This window comes from Scyliorhinus torazame, chromosome 9, assembly GCF_047496885.1.
Source record: "Scyliorhinus torazame isolate Kashiwa2021f chromosome 9, sScyTor2.1, whole genome shotgun sequence".
In the NCBI taxonomy this organism is placed as follows: domain Eukaryota; kingdom Metazoa; phylum Chordata; class Chondrichthyes; order Carcharhiniformes; family Scyliorhinidae; genus Scyliorhinus; species Scyliorhinus torazame.
In genome coordinates, this window is record NC_092715.1 from 234994103 (window position 1) to 235011100 (window position 16998).

The 16998-nt window shown below is 47.0% G+C and overlaps 1 protein-coding gene across 2 annotated transcripts in view; it reads right to left on the minus strand.

Annotated features, from left to right (window-relative positions):
* Positions 1–16998, minus strand: part of LOC140429767 (uncharacterized) — a 42298-nt gene that overhangs the window by 10326 nt on the left and 14974 nt on the right. For both annotated transcript variants that reach the window (XM_072517183.1, XM_072517182.1), the window contains exons 3-5: positions 15320–15586; positions 11106–11244; positions 3747–3851 (exon numbers count right to left, since the gene is read on the minus strand). In XM_072517183.1, coding sequence (XP_072373284.1) covers positions 3747–3851; positions 11106–11244; positions 15320–15586 — 511 coding nt within the window. The remainder of the gene's footprint in view (positions 1–3746; positions 3852–11105; positions 11245–15319; positions 15587–16998) is intronic.

A 16998-nucleotide genomic window follows, 5' to 3' on the forward strand; every position in this document is an offset into this window, starting at 1 on the left:
GAGTGGGCCTGTGTAGAGTGCTCTTTCGGAGGGTCTTTACAGACTCGATGGACCTAATAGCCTCCTTCTCTACTGCAGGGATTCTCTGATCAGATGGTAAGACTGATGTTGGAAGCTGATGGAAACTGACATAATAACTGCAATAACTCACAAAGTACACCAAATTAGGATATTAGTCTCTAACCCATCCCCACGTGGAGCAACCTTTGATCCTCCCATCTTCTGTTTCATGGCAAGGGTTACTCTTCTTGGAGCGCAGACAGTGGGTGGCACAGAGTCATCCAACCTGATATATAACAGGCAGCTTCCCAATAACATCACAGTCTAACAGGTCTCTCCAATCCAGCATCTCTGGTGCCTGGTGTCATAACGTGTCCACATCCGGTCCAAGGTGGATTGGTCCTAGTACAATAATGCCATGAAGACCCAGCAGTGGTTTGTCGGCTGTGTGGAATTGGAACATGCCCTGCATGCAGTCCAAGGTGCCTGCGCCTCCTGTGCATATGTCCTGTCCACCATCAGCAAATATGTTTGTTTGGTTGGTGGAATCTCACGTAGGACTGGGTTCAATTTTCTTCAGAAGCGGCCTCAACACAATGCATTTTGCTCCAAAATCAGTTTTGAATTTCAGTTTGGCATTGTTGTGAGCAATGTTGGGCGTCGTGTATATTTCACCCTTTTCAATAATAAGGTCAACACTTTTGCAATAGAATGCTTCCAGGGGCTCAAACTATTAATGTTTCTGCAGCTCATTCACTTTGTTTATATGCTGATATGTAACTGCCTGCAACATGTTTTCTAGTAGTCGCAGACCCCCAACACTTGGCAAAGTGATTCCATTTACCGCAGTTGTTGCAGCGCTTGTTCAATGTTAAGCATGTGCTTCTTTTTTGTGGGTGATGGCCATTGCAGTTTGAGCAGAGTGTGTTTTGTATTGAAAACACTTAAGCTTTTCTTAATTCTTTAGTGCTTCTCTCAATGGTTATTATAATGGCAAACATTAATGGTGCATTCCATCGTTAAGGTGTATTTTGTGGAGTAGCTGCTTGTGCACACTGTTGCTGTTTATTCACACACTAAACTGTGTCTTACAGGTTTGTCAGTGAGTTAACCAAATTTGTGATTTTTTACCAGAATTTTCAATGTCAATACAAATTACTGTATCGATTTATTGGGTTTGTGACTCGCAGTGTTGAACGCGTATCTATCCACTGTTACGTTTTTTACAGGCGTGCAGATTTGTTCAGATGTCTTTAGCAGTACCTTAAGGTCCACTTGGACATCCCCCTCCCGGAATACAAAGGATTTTGATTTCTCCACAGCCTCTGGGCCCATCAGGTTCAGCAACGTGTAGGCTTGGACTTCCTTCAACTTGCCAGACAGACCTGCATGGCAGGATACACGCTATTCCTTCTCAGACTTTTTCCAATTGTTGGCGGGTTGATGCGATGGAGCCCTTGTGCCAACTTAGCCAGTTCCTGTCTTCATGTATGACTGTGCGGTTGTGCAGGAATTATGACACTGCCGATAATTTGTGCAGCTTATTACCAGCTTTGACTGCTCTTACACATTACGCATGTAGCCATGTGGGAGTAACTTATGGTGCCCTCCCCAACATCATCTATCACTACCGGTGCACAGGTCATATGGCAAAATGTTAATAGATGCATGTTCTACAACCTGTACAACTGTATCCTCTCTCGTTCCATGAGTTTATAAGATTGTTATGATTTGGAAATATGTCTTTAATTTAAATGAAAGGGATCATGTGACCTAATCTGATGTTTGCCTGACAGCAAGCCTAGGTGGTTTGATTGTTAGAGATTAAAGGGGGCCCAGGTTATTTTACTGGGTAGAAGGCACAAGAGGGTAAAAATGGGGCTGGAAGATTTGCCTAGCTTTATCTGGAGGGAGAAGTTTCCAGGAAAGCTCACCCTGTGGAAAACAATTCTGGAGTTAAAGGTTTCCAGACTCGGAAAGGAAAATATCAGAAGTAAACCCTTGGAAACTAAGAATCAATTTTGACAGATTACGGGAAGATTGTGAGCGGATTCTTTGTCCCACCAGACCCATTTCCTGGCATGGCACGCCCCAACGGCAAAGGGATCTCCGTCCCGGCAGTCAGCCAATGGGGTTTCCCATTGTGGCCACCCTCACGGTGTCGGGAAATCTGAAGGTGTGAGTGTGCCGTCGGCGAAGTGGAGGATCCTGCCAATTGAGAATCCCGGACTGAATGTCTACTTTCAGGAAAATGTAATGCAAACCTGATAGTAGCTTTTATCGGTTAGAGCAGCATCATGGCACAGTGGTTTGCACTGCTGTCTCACAGCACCAGGGACCTAGGTTCGATTTCGGCTTCGGGTGACTGTCTGTGAGGAGATGGCACTTCCTCCCCGTGTCTGCCTGGGTTTCCTCCGGTGCTCCAGTTTCCTTCCACAGTCCAAAGATATGCAGGTTAGTTGGATTGGCCATGCTAAATTGCCCCTTAGTGTTCTAAAAGGTTAGGTGGTGGTGTTACTGGGTTAAGAGAATAGGGTCGAGGCATGGGTTTAAGTAGGGTGCTCTTTCCAAGAGCCGGTGTAGACCCGATGGGCCGAACGGCCTCCTTCTGCACTGTAAATTCTATGATTATGTTAAAAATTCCATTCTGCAGTTTGATGCATAATTTTCCTCACAAAACTGTGTTTAGTCAAAGGTGTTTTTGAGTAAACATCTTAAAATATGAAATTTTGTTGTGTTACCCTTTCAGCTAGTAACTGGAAGTTCAAATTTCTTTTTTATGTAAGTCATTGGTTTCTATGTTCTATGGGGCGCGATTCTCTGCTCCCGCGACTAAGTGCGCACGCCGTCGTGAACGCCGTTGAGGTTCACAACGGCGCGAAACAGTCCCGATCTCGACCGATTCAGGGCCCGAAAATGGGCTACGATCGGGGCTGCGAGGAACTCGGGGGTGAGTGTCGCGAAAGCAGCGTCGACAGCGCGCGCCGGGCATTGCCGTTGTGTAAAAGCGGCGCCGCGTAAATGACGCGGCCGGCGCCGCATAACTGGAGTCACCCGTGCATGCGCGGGTTGGCCGGCACCAACCCGCGCATGCGTGGTTGCCGTCCTCCCCGATGCTGCCCCGCAAGAAGATGTCGGATGGATCTTGCGGGGCGCGGAGGAAAGGAGGTCCTCCTTCAGAGAGGCCGGCCCGCCGATCGGTGGGCACCGATCGCGGGCCAGACCCCTTCTGAATCCTACCCTGGTGAAAGAACCCCCCTCACCCCCCACAGGCCACCCCCACCCTCCCCCCCCCCCCAGCGTTCCCGCACTGTTCACGCCGGCAGCGACCAGGTGTGGATGGCGCCGGCGGGAAGCCGGCGTTTTGGGCAGGCCGCTCTCGGACCATCCGGGCCGGAGAATAGTGGGTGTATCGGAGAATCGCCATTTTGGGTGTCCGGGGCGATTCTCCGGCCTGCGCCGCGCAGAGCGTGACTGGGCCGTTCTCGCCGCTTGGGTGAATCGCGAGCGGGCATTGGACCGGCGTCGCGGGGAAAAATGGCGCGCCAGGCAATTCACCCAACCGGCACGGGAGCGGAGAATCGCGCCCCATGATCTATGAAAAAATAGATGAAGTGGACCTGAACAACACAATCAGTCAAACAAACATAATTTCTTATAACATTAAATAATTCATGCTATTCTTGTTCACGATTTGCTCAGCATTCCAGGATCAAAGTACAGCAATGTATTGCCGATGAACTTACTGTGAGACTGTTGTGTTGTTAACAGTTAGTGTATTCTCATTGGATTCAGCATTAATTGTTTCAGCTGCCTCACTGTCCTCACAGCTTTTTGCTGGCATTGCTTTTCTATTGGAGAAAAGAAAGAGGGAAAGACAATGGTCATTTTTTCTGAAATATTAACTTTTAGTATTGTACACAATGGGCGAGATTCTCTAGCCTCCCTGCAGCATGTGTCTTGGTGGTAGGAAGTGGTCCGCAGTTGACCACCAACGGGACCTTCTTGTCCATTGAACCAACCCCACGCACCAGGAAACTTTTTGCGGGGCTGTCAGTAGGACCAGACGATCCGGCCGGCGTGAAAAACTCAAAGATTTCCCCCAATGTTTACAATGTTGAAACGATTGAGGAAAAGACAAACCTATTGTGGTTCAATGTAAGAAGGTCCCAAGTTCAATCCCTGGTCCCTGAAATCGCTCATGTCTGACGGAGAGAGCTAGCCTGCGCGGGATTCTCCGTTGGCCGACGCTGAAATCATGAAAAATGATTGGGCGGAGAATTGGTCGTAAAGTCAAAATCGTGGTGGCGGGCGCACACCAGACTGCCATGAGGATGGAGAGCCGACCGTCCAACAGGCTGAGGAGGGGGTGGGATGGAGGCATTGCATGAGGCCTTGTGTGCACTGGCAGCGCCTGTCATTTGAGTACCTGCCGGACCGGGCATGGTGTCGAGGACTCCGGCTGAGTAGAGGGATCGTACGGCATATCTACAGGATCTGGTGCAACTGGCATCGCGGGGGTATGGAGGAGGACACCCGCTTCCGGTGGCCGTAAAAGTGATAGTCGACCTGAACTTTTCTGACATGGGTGTGGTGATATGCCTGTGAATAGTATTGTACATAGTTAGCAATGCAACTTCCAACCAGCTGGTGGCGTCAGACATCGGTCATGTGAGGTGGGACCTCGCCAGTTGGTACTATGGCGTACAGCAGGACAGTCGCACATATGGTGATTCCAGGATAGTTCACGGAACTCAAATAGTAACCTAGTCTGTATAGCATTCTGTTTGTTATCTTTCCATGTATTCATCAATAAACCATCATTCTAGTTAAGCCACCAGATGTTCTGTGTGCATCATTGCAACCGCAAGGTCACAGAACACAACAAGGTCCTTGCAGGTGCTGAGTGGGACCTGTCCGGGATCTTGCAGGACTCTGTGCACAGGTGCATCTGTGCCATCACAGAGGCCCTATATGCCCAGTTGGCACAATAATACAAATTCAACATGGACCGGGCCCACCAGAATGGCCAGCAGCAAGATTCACTGTCATCGCCGCAATACCCCAGGTCCAGGGGGTGATCGATGGATGCACGTCACCCTCGGAACACCTGCAGATGACAGGCCGGTCTTTCCAAAGCGGAAAGGGTTCCACTTGATGAACGTGCATCCGGTGTGTGACTATCAGATGCACATCATGCACGTCTGCGCTTGAAACCTGAGCAGTGTGCACGATGCATTCATCCTGGCACACCCGACGGTTCCTGACCTCTTCGAGGTGCACACCTGGCTGAGGTGTTGGTTCCTGGGTGACAGGTGTTATTCTCTGCAGTCGTGGCTGATGGCGCCTATCCAGAGGCCACAGACTGATACGGAGACCCACTACAATGACGCCCATGTCGCGGCTAGGGGCATGATCGAGCAGTGCTTCGGCATCTTGATGATGCAGTTCTGGTGCCTGGACCGTTCTGGAGAGCTCCTTCAGTATAGCGCCAGGAGGGTTTTCCACATTGTGGTGGCCTGCTGGTCCTCCACAACATCCGCGCAGCAGTGGGGCGACATGCTGGAGGAAGAGAATAAACGCCAGGCCTTGTACGTTGAGGAGGATGTGGGGGGAGGGTGAGGATGGGCAGAGCATGGGGCCCGGGCAAGCATGGGAGGCCATACAATATATGCACCTGGGCCTGTGCGCATGAGATGCTCTGATCGTTACCAGCTTCACCAACTAGTGGGCCTGGCTGGCCGCACGGTCATCCCCCCCCCCCCCCCCTCTCCCCCCGGCTAATCACCCTCTCCCATGAATATCCTGCTTGCAATCCTCTCCATGATTCCAACCTGCCCCACTACGGGGTTCAGGCCCTGGGTTGGCAGTAACAGCGGGTCTGCTCCATGGGATGGAGGATGATGACGACCCGCTCTGCGATGAGCTCTGGTGCTCTGCAACACTCGACAATGTCTGACTCCTGTCCACGGTTACACTCTCTATCATCCACCTTGGTGATCCCTGCATGGGAGCTGGCCATTCCATCACAAGGTCCCACCGAACTCTTTGGGTGGTGAAGGTGGGGACGGGATGTGGGGAGAGTGGGGAGAGAGGGATGCGATGGGACACTGGAGTGGTGAGCGCTCGTTGAACTGGTGTCGCTGGGCCGCCCACTGCCCCGCCACCCCCACCCCAGCACCCCCTCTGCACCAGCCCAGACCAGTCCAACCCTCACACCCATCTGACAAGAGCACCAAGACAGGTTGCAATATCATGAACATGTGTTTAATGCGAAGAAGTGAACATATATATAGAGTATTTTGTATCCTAGCCCCTATCACTATCCGATATGTTGCACCCGTGTCAACTTAACTCGTGTGTACCTTTCCGGCTTTATGGACCCTAAGACTACGCCTAGATGGATCCCCAAGCCGTACATTAGGAGTGGAGGTGGCCAGCTGTGGTTCCTGCCCTGTGAACAGGGTCCTCCTTGGCAGCTTTCTTCTGGGGCGATTGGACCTGGATGGGCCTGGCTGCTGCTTGGGTGTCCCAGGTGGTGTAGTGCCACCCATTCTGCCCACTGTCCATTGGCTGCACCAGGGACAGAAGGGGGTGAGTCCGAGGCGCTGTGGTGTTCTGGCACCTCCCCTGTGGGAGTCATCGGCACAGGCCCCATCACCTCCTCCTCCCTCGGGGTGCCCGATGGCCCCTGGGCTACTCCATGGGACGGGGTGCGAGCGGAGCTAACCCAGGGGTTCCCCCGCCACCTGGCACTGCCAGTCCTGGAAACTCTGATCCTTCTGGACCAGGGTCTCAATGCCTTGGAGCACAGGGACTGGGCCACCTCCCTCTGGGACAGTGCCACATCAAACTGCAACTGTGCTACCATCTTCTGGGTCTCTGCCACTGCCCACACAGAGTGCCCCAGATCTTGGACATCCTGACCCTTGATCGCATCCATTGGCACCAAGACCTCCACTGCTGATGCCACCCATGCAGTGTTGGCCTGGGTGGGACGCATGGTTGAAACAACCTCATGCTCATTCAGGTGGCTGGACCCAACTGCACCTGCAGGCGCTGGATGGTTGCTGACACCCCCTCATGTAGTTCCTGGCTCTGCAACTACATCTCCACTACAGATGGGACCGCCCTTTCCAGAAGCCTGAAACCCATTCGGATGACAGTTCGCACATGGAGTCGGGCCTCCCTCCAACCATTCACCCCCTCAGGCGTTCCTACCTTCACCTGCTGTCCTGCAGCACATGTGTCGTGTGCACTAGATAGTGCCCCAGGAGCCTGCTCCCCACCCCGGGGTACACGGTAGCCCGCCTCTCCTCCACTGCATCCAGCAGTGTCTCCAGTTCCGCATCGATGAACCGCGGAGCCGCTCCCCATGCTGCCACCTTGTCGGCTGAAATGAGTATGTGTGGGGAGTGGAATGCTTATATGCAGCAGCAGCTTGTCAGCCTCCCGAGTGTCAATCCCGACTCTGGCAAATCAGGCACCGTTTTTGATTGGAATCCGCTGTGTCCATTGTGAGCTGGTGCTAGCCCATTAATGCTTGTGGCATTGTTCTGGGAGCGCCGCCAATTTTCCTGTCATAGAACATCACCGATTCACTCCTGCTGTCAACACTTATGCTCTCAAACGGAGAATCCATCTCCCTGTCTTTCCAAATAACTTGGTCCCACATAAAGGCACAAATGTTCTATTAACAACATTTGCCTAAAAATGGAGATGTTTCACCTTAGCACACTTTACGCGATAGTCTAATGTCAAGGTTCCCTCTAGTATCTGTCAAGAACAGTGTGTTCAAAATTCCACTGAACATATTTAATACCTTTGCACTTCATAGAACCATTAGCAGCTTGGTTGCAAGCTGTATGGCGCAACGCAAAAGATTTTCCATTTGTTTTCAGCTTAGATGTTATGACGTTGCATGTTTATCTCAAGAAAACTTTGAGGACTGCCTGCACCATTGTTATTTGTTGACAAATATGACTATCACAAGCTTCAACTCAATTATATTTTGGCATGTTGTGTTTGCTACAAAGCTTCTTGCTTTACTTCACATGAATTGCACTCCATTGTATAAATTTTAGGTCAGGTGGCTGACACTTAGCTATGTTTCAAGGTCAGTACAAAAGTGCCTGCATTTAACTCTGTGAGTAGCTGTTTATATACAATAATGGACAGTATCATATCAGGAGTTTGGCCAAAGGAGCTGGGAGCTGTTTTAAAGTAATTCCAAGTATATTTATGTTAAACAGCTACTTCTGCTGTATTATATAGCCTTGGCTTTTTGAATCATGTAATTCTAAGTAAACTTAATAGTTTTGAGCCTTCATTCTGCCGGGGTGAAATCTGTTTTTAGCAGAAACCCATGATACACAACACTGACTTTGCCTGCTGATTTTCTATTGCTGTTTTGCACATCTGCTGAAGATCATTTTGTCCTCCTGTGAGTCTCGCAATTGATATTTCTCATCTTCTGAGTTAATAGGAAATATAGCAGAAAAATTATAAATTCTGGGCTAACTTGTGGTTGGAGAAAATGAAAGACCAGGGTATCAGATCAGTATCCCCTGTCTTACTGTTTGCATGAAAAAATGGTGCTGGAAAAGTGGGCGACATGGTAGCTCAGTAGTTAGCACTGTTGCTTCACAGTTCCAGGGTCCCAGGATCGATTCCCAGCTTGGGTCACTATCTGTGTGGAGTCTGCACGTTCTCCCTGTGTCTGCGTGGGTTTCCTCCGGGTGCTCTGGTTTCCTCCCACAGTCCAAAGATGTGCAGGTTAGGTGGATTGGGGCAGCACGGTGGCGCAGTGGGTAATCCCTGTTGCCTCACGGCGCTGAGGTCCCAGGTTCGATCCCGGCTCTGGGTCACTGTCCGTGTGGAGTTTGCACGTTCTCTCCGTGTTTGCGTGGGTTTCGCCCCCACAACCTAAAAAGATGTGCGAGGTTGGTGGATTGAACACGCTAAATTGCCCCTTAATTGGCAAAAAAATGAATTGGGTATGCTAAATTTATTTAAAAAAAGGTTAGGTGGATTGGCCATGCTAAATTGCCCTTAGTGTCCAAAAAGGTTACGGGGATAGGGTGGAGGTGTGGGCTTAAGTAGGGTGCTCTTTCCAAGGGCCGGTGCAGATTCGATGGGCCGAATGGCTTCCTTCTGCACTGTAAATTTTATGATTCTATGTAAGAGCATATTCTGAAAGTCTTGCATTCTTTTCAACTGACTACAGTCATCAAGAATCTATTCCTTCAAAATTTATAATTTCTTGGATGTACGTACCTGTATTCTACATTGTTGATAATCAACACAGGGATGACCTTGACTGCCCAGATCCTATCCCCCAGGAAGTTAATTGAAAGATTAGATGGGCGATGTGCACATTTGCTTTTTCAATGGAAGACTTCATCTTCATTTATTCATGAGATATGGGTGTCGCTGGAACTGCATGTATTGCCCTAAGAGTCCACCACATTGTTGTGGATCTGGAGTAACAGGTAGATCCCAACAGGTAAGGACAACAGATTTCCTTCCCTAAAGGACATTAGTGCACAAGATAGGTTTTCACAACAATCGTTTCATGGTCATCATTAGACTTTTATTTTCAGTTTTTTAAAATTCAATTCAAATTTCACCCTCTGCCCTGGTGGGATTCGAACCCAGGTCCCCAGAGCATTACGCTGGGTCTCTGGATTTCTACTTCAACAACAACCACTACACTACTGCATCCCTCTTGCATGGTACATCGCAGTAAACCGGTAACCACTCTCATTGCATTTGGGTATTACAATGTTACATTGTTCTAAAAGAGTGTGAATATGTATGCATTACCAGAATGCCACATCGCTATGATGCTACCCGTCGGTGGACTGAAAGGCAACAATGTGGGCCTGAACTTTCTCAGAGAGACATTAAGTGTCAGATTGTCATTCCATGCCCAATTTTCTACCTCGATTTACTTTCAATCCTATCTTACCCGACCCTCCAACTCAAGCCAGGCAAGATTCGGGCTGCGCAGCGCGTTCCTGAGGCCTAGTGCCAAATTGCAACTGAGCTGAAGGAAAGTAGGCCAAGTCCCCTTCTTAAGGCACTAGTTACCATAAAGAAGGTAAGTTAAAGGTATATTACAGTTTAAAGGTCGGGTGGTTAGAGGTCAAGGGGTCCCAGACCCGCGGAGTATCAGAGGTGTTGGAGATCTGGGAGGGTTAGAAATTGGTGGGGGGAGTAGTTGGAAGTTGGGGAGGGGTGGAGATGAGGAGGTCAGAGGTGGAAAGGGTGGTCAGGGAGGTTAGATGTCGGGGGATCAAAGTTCAGAGTGTCTGAGGTGTGGTGGTGGTTAGGAGTCACGGGGTGAGGCCACAGAGGTGTGGTTGGAGGTCAGAGATCCGGGTGACCAGAGGTCAGGAGATTAAAGCTTGGGGTGGTTGGAGATGAAGGGTGTGAGGTCGGGGGGAGTTGGAGGTGGGTTTTGGGCATGGGTTATGTTAGGCCTTGTGGCGGTAGGAGATTAGGAGTGGTCACAGGGGGCAGTTGTGAGGGTTCAGAGGTTGGATTGGGCCTCAAGCAGGTGAGAGTGGGAGTTGGACCTGGCGGGAGGTTTGGAATAATCTCCTTGGTGGTGGGCGAATCCCTTGGGTTGGGAATTCCTGTTGGGATTTGTAATCCCTCATGGATCGGGGGAGTCCTGCATTTTCTGGGTATCTGTTAGGGTAACCAAATCGGAAGCATCCAAAGTTTGTGATTTAAATCGCATTTTTGGATGGTTCCCAGTGCAAGGCAAGTTCCCATTGGAAGTTTGCACTTCTGAGCAATTTCTGTGCATACCTTACCTGTGAATGTCCAAAGGAGATTTCCCAGTGCATTCTGGGGTACCTAACCGCCCCCCCCCCCCACGCGCTACCCCCCCCCCAATCAAAAGTTGGGGAGCTCAGAAGTTACAGCATCATTTTGTAACAGCTAATGAGATCTTCAATGTCAGCTCCTATATCTGTGTAAAATAGTGTGATTATTTCGAATTTATAGGAATCACAACTAAACATTTGGGGTTCCTAACAACGTTTTGAATTCATTAGATGACAAAAGGGCATCTGTGAAAGAACTAAAGGCCTTACCTGCCTCTCGTTTTGCATTTGGTGCAGTAAATGGCCAGGGCGAGAGCTTCGATAGCCAAAAACACAGGGATAACAGCGGAAATCAAACTGAATTTCCACGTCTTAAGACCAAAAATGGAGACTTCTGATGGATTAATACCTGCACAGACAAGAGAACAATATAGTTTGAACATTAGAACAGCCAAATAACATCCAGCCCATTCTATCCTCAGTCTAATGGCAAGCGGAAAAAGTTGCGCAGATAGTCAAACAAGTACTGAAAAAAAATCTATGAACAGCCAAGATGATCCATATCTAGCATTGCTCAGCAATCGAGCATCTCCTTTAAACTGTGGTTTGTCACCATCAGAACTGTCGAAAGCTAAGAAGAACTCTGCCATGTCATACCAAACAGCAAGTAAATGACAAGATAAGGAATCAGTTGCAATCTCAAATGAAGAAGCTGAAGAGTTACTATGACGAGTGAACTAGGGCTCTGAAACCTTTAAATCAGAATGATGTAGTGAGGGTGGAGGATCTTGATGGCTGGTCAAAAAGTGCAACATTATTACAGAAAATAGGCCCGAATACTTAAATTGTAATCACGAAGCCAGGACAGGTACTAAGGAGAAACAGACGGGCAACAGGTAAATAACATGTTGCTCAACTTATACACTTCAAAACCAACACAACCAGAGGATGAATCAAATATCATTGTACAGTCTGAAGTTCCAAACAGTGATGTGGCCATACCAGTTGCACCTACAGAAATGCAAGACTGTCAATCAGATTAATCAGATATACCGAAGCTAAGACGATCAACAAGGCATAGAAAGAAACCTGAAAAGATTGAATCTGCAATTAGGCAATATAATCGTACATGATATAAATTATTGTGCTATGCATATCATATAGAATATTTATTGAAATGATGTATATATGTTTTGTTCAAAATCTCAAAGACAGGGGATGTAGTGATATGCATAAGCAATTGTACATGTAAATATGTTTGACCTCCAGCCACTAGATGGCAGGCAAGTAATACCATGTTACACTGTTACTTAAGGGTAGTCTGTGGGAGAATTTGTTGTGTTTAATTGTGTTTGTGATTGTTCCAGTTTGTTAGTATTAGTTTCCAACTCACAGTTTGTTATGCAATAATAAATTTGACTAGTCTAGAACTAAATGTTCTTTGGTACGCCGACTCAATTATTGTTTATATACTAGAACATAAAAATAGACACTTGAAGCTACAATGCGGTATCCTAACAGGTACTATTGTGTGAAATGGTGACATGGTGAAATGGTGGGTACAGGATTGGAGCAAGAAAAGGGTGAAAAGTGAAACATTGTGATTTTTGGAGGATAAACCGTTTTAAAGGTCAGCATCTATAATTCATAGCTAACGTTTAGAATGTGAAATATTTAGAACCAGAATTGTCTCTACAATTTAGAATGGTTTATCACTCCAACCACTGCCAAGGTTATAAACGTTGATTGTCTCTTTACAAGCTAGCAATGTTCTAATGGATATGTTAAAATGAGGGAAAGGAGTTTCCCCACAGGGTTAGCAAGAATTTTCCAGTATAGCGTATTACTAATTTCTTGGCCTGTGTTTTGGTAGTTTATCTCAGGGTGGGTGGTTGTTCCAACGGTGGACCTCAGGTAATTAAGCAAAAAAAAAACAGGGTATGTTTTAAAGGTCAGCATCTATAATTCATAGCTAACGTTTAGAATGTGAAATATTTAGAACCAGAATTGTCTCTACAATTTAGAATGGTTTATCATTATTGAGCAAATTAGACTGCAAGTGTGGATGGACAATTTTCCTATCCCAGACCACTAAAACCAATGTAAAACAAGCTCAAATGCAGTGTTACCAATTGGTGGTAAGAGCACGAGTGTACAGAAATGTGCTGTCTTCTGCCGCACACCTCACTCATACTTCTCTTCCATTATTTTGTAGATCAGGGATCTGCCTATTTGAAATGTATTGCGATAACTTGGTTCTTCTGAAAATGTGGGAGAGAGGTGGGAATCTGAAGCACTTTGGGTACAAGGAGATCTTGGTGAAGTCGAGTGCAGGAACTTGCAAAGCAAATTATTTTTAAAAGTGCGCACAATTTGGCTCCTGTGGTGCCAAGAATTATGAGGACATTTATACCTGCAAAATAAATAGAAACAAAGGCAAGGAGTGAATATTTACTCTCTTTGCATCAGAATTGAGCCAGGCTGAGAAGCAGGAGTTTTTCATAAAATTGGTTGTATAAATGTTGTAAGTCAAATTATTTCTGGTTTTTTTATGCTCGAAAGAAAACGTCTTCACATGGAAAAGATAATTATAGGCTGCATGTTAAATGACTGGGCCATTAATGAAACAAAAGCTCTCAGTCAGTGTAAATGCCAGAATTTCACTTTTATTTAGGTCAAGCTAATTCCAAGTGAATGTGTTCCCTGCAGGGGTTATAGGAATCATTTAGACATCTGACTTGATTACGCAGGAGTCTTTGTGAGATGTCAGGTTTGGCATTCCAGAAGCTCAGTTAGTCAGAATCCTGTACTTTTATGGCAAGATTCTTTCTCGTTTAACACTCTTTCATCAGAAAGCTTGGAGCTTTGTCGGGTCGGTAGATGGGCTACTTTAAAAATAGGGTTTTTGTCATTTTCTGATTGTGGTTAGGCTGATGTTCTTCAAAATTTTATTTCATTTTGATTGAAAATGTATCTTAAATCTTTAAGCCCCGCAGCACATATCTTACTGTGGGTGGGATTTTCTGACCACTCACACTGGTGGGGTCTCACGGTCCCGTCGAAAGTGCACCCCCACCACGGGTTTCACGGTGGCTAGAGATGCATTCAACACAAAACCCTGTTGACAACAGCGGGACCAGAAGATCCTTCCACTGGCCACTGGCAAGTCAGCCTCCGCCGCTGCAGAACACCCCTCGGAGGAAGAGGAAAATCCAACCCTTCATGGACTGCAGCTCACCGCCTTGTCCAGGTGCAGTTAGGGATGGACAATAAAGACTGGTTTAGCCAGAGACACCCTCATCTCACAAACAAATGCATTAAAATTCCATGAAAATATCCTGATTAAATAAATGATTTGCATTTGTATAAACCCATTATCCGTTTGACTGATTCCTTCTTTGCAAGTCGTTGCTGTTGAAATCAAAAGCTGGAAAAATTTCTGCCAAATGAAGTTGCTGCAGATTTTTAAATTGCGCCCTTTCCCCCAGCTCCATTCAAATGCAGTGTGAGAAGTTTGTGGGTGGGGGCTTTGGCAAACCACCCTAACCTCCGTAATCATGCATCCTGAACTCTTTCACTGCACCTTCACATCCCTGGTTAGTTGAATGCTTCTTGTCAGTTTCCCACTGAAACCTGCTGGAAGCAACAACTGGCCAGTGGGTGGGAGTAAGTTGTCGGGCAGGAAGCCTCTACTCAGGCCCGCAGAAATGATCCCTATCACTCAGATAACATTTCAGGAAGGAGGTTTGCATGGGGACACATTTCCCATTGATAACTGACTTGGGATGAAAGAACAGAGAGCCACATGTCCAAATTGCTTGATGGCGACATGGCGGTGCTGTGGTTTACACTGCTACCTCACAGCACCAGGGACTCAGGTTCAATTCCTGCCTTGCGTGACTGCGAGGAGTTTGTCACACTCCTAGAGGGTGAGGGGAGGGGGGGTGGGGGTTCCATCGGGTGCTCCGATTTCCTCCCACAGTCCAAAGATATGAGGTTAGGTGGATTGGCCATGCTAAATTGCCCCTTAGTGTCCAAATACGTGTGAGGTTAGCTTACGGGAATGGGGCAGGGCTGTAGGCCTAGGTAAAGTGCTCTTTCGGAGGGCCAATGCAGACTCAGTGGTCTGAATGGCCTCTTTGTGCACTGTGGGGATTCTATGATTAGTTTTATGAATCACAAAATCTTTTCCCCTCTCTACTAAAATGCTCTTGAAAACCCAAAGAATGATGGTGGCATTGTCTTTTAAAATTCCTGGAAATCAGAAGAAACCCACGGAGACACGGGGAGAATGTACAAATAACACACAGTTACCCAAGGCTGGAACTGAACCACTGTGCCACCATGCCACCCAGAAAGCATGAGTATCAATGTCAGTGAACTCTAGAATTATTTATTTGGTAGCTTTCCTTTTATTAGAGTATTTGTGTTATCATATTCTCAGAATAGCTTATATCCGTCATTCATAAGTGACAATTACGTACATGTATTACCCTGACTGGTACCATAAATAGCAGACGTCAGTGCTAGTGTTGTTCCATTTGTATTTTCCAAAACATTGCTAAGTGTTGGACCAGTAGTCACTCGTTGAGATGCCAAGAGTTCATCTTCTGATACAAAGATTTCACTTGGATTGCTAGGTTCCTTGTTGACGTCACCAAGTACGGTGTTGGTCTCTTTAGATAACCTCAGAGTCTTAGGAACTTGTGACTGTGATAACAAGTAGGTATGAAGTGGAGTCTGGGTGATAGCTGAGAAAACAGAGAGAAACTTAGCAACTGGATGAAAATTAAAGCTACCTTCTTAAGAGCACCTGAAGATTTTAACACCATTCTAACAGCATTCACATGTATTGTACAGGAAGTGCAGGGAACTTTTGCTTAAGTATAATCAACTGAAAATAAGTATCATGAAAATATTTTTTTTCAGAATGCAAATAGGAATTCTACATGATATTACCAATAAAGTCACAGCAATGTATTCAGTTTATGTTGGCATTTCAGAAAGCTTGGAGCTTTGTAGGGGCGGTAGTTGGGCTACTTTAAAACAGGGTTTTTGTCATTTTCTGATTGTGGTTTAGGCTGATGTTCTTCCAAATTTTATTTCATTTTGATTGAAAATGTATCTTAAATCTTTAAGCCCTGCAGCACATATCACACTGTGGGTGGGATTTTCTGACCACTCACACTGGTGGGATCTCACGGTCCCGTACCAGCCTCCCCGAACAGGCGCCGGAAAGTGGCGACTAGGGGCTTTTCACAGTAACTTCATTTGAAGCCTACTTGTGACAATAAGCGATTTTCAATTCATTTTTTAAATTTCAATATTGGAGCACAGAGCTGCAGTTTTCATAGAAATCATAGAATCCACACAATGCAGAAGGAGGCCATTGGGCCTATCGAGTCTGCACTGACCCTCCGAAAGAGCATCCTACCTAGGCCCACACCCGCGCCCTATCCCCGTAACCCATCCTAACATTTTAGAGTTTTATTTTTAGCACTGGACAATTAACATGTGTAGTAATGCGCAATATTACCGGGTCTCCCATGGCATGCTCATATTATGTCCAAGACCATCGTTGCAATTCAACCACTGAGTTGGGCCTGGTGCTGATTCAGGCATGCCGGTGAATTACTGGAGAGGCCAAAATTGAGATTCCTGCCAGGCATGAACCATTTTACAAGTTCCAGATTGCGCCCAAAAATGGCAAGAAGGTCATTAAGCCTAATTTGCCTTCATTTCAATCTCATTAGGGAGATTGAAGTCAAGTGCAGCAGCCTCTGGAGTCACTCGACTCCCCAGTGAGAAGTCACACAGGGGTCATTTAGCACTCCTTTTCAAAAATGTTTGTTGTGTGTAGATTGTGTGGAGGCTGCCCTCAGTGTGGTTTTTGCAGCTAAGGCGGGCAGACACCGAACACGGCAACATCGCAGGCTGGAGGAAGCACCACATGTACAGGGGGCCATTGTGCACCCTGAAGACCCAGCCTCCAATCAGCTGATGAGGGAGTCAGAAGGGGAGGCCGGCGATGTAACAAGGTGTACACAGGTTGTAGGTCCTTCCAAGAGCTGACGGACAGATTGGCGAGATTCACGTGGGTGCTCATTTTTGGGACTTTGTGCGGGTGAAGAGAGGCTGAGATCTCGCCATTGCAGCCAATCCA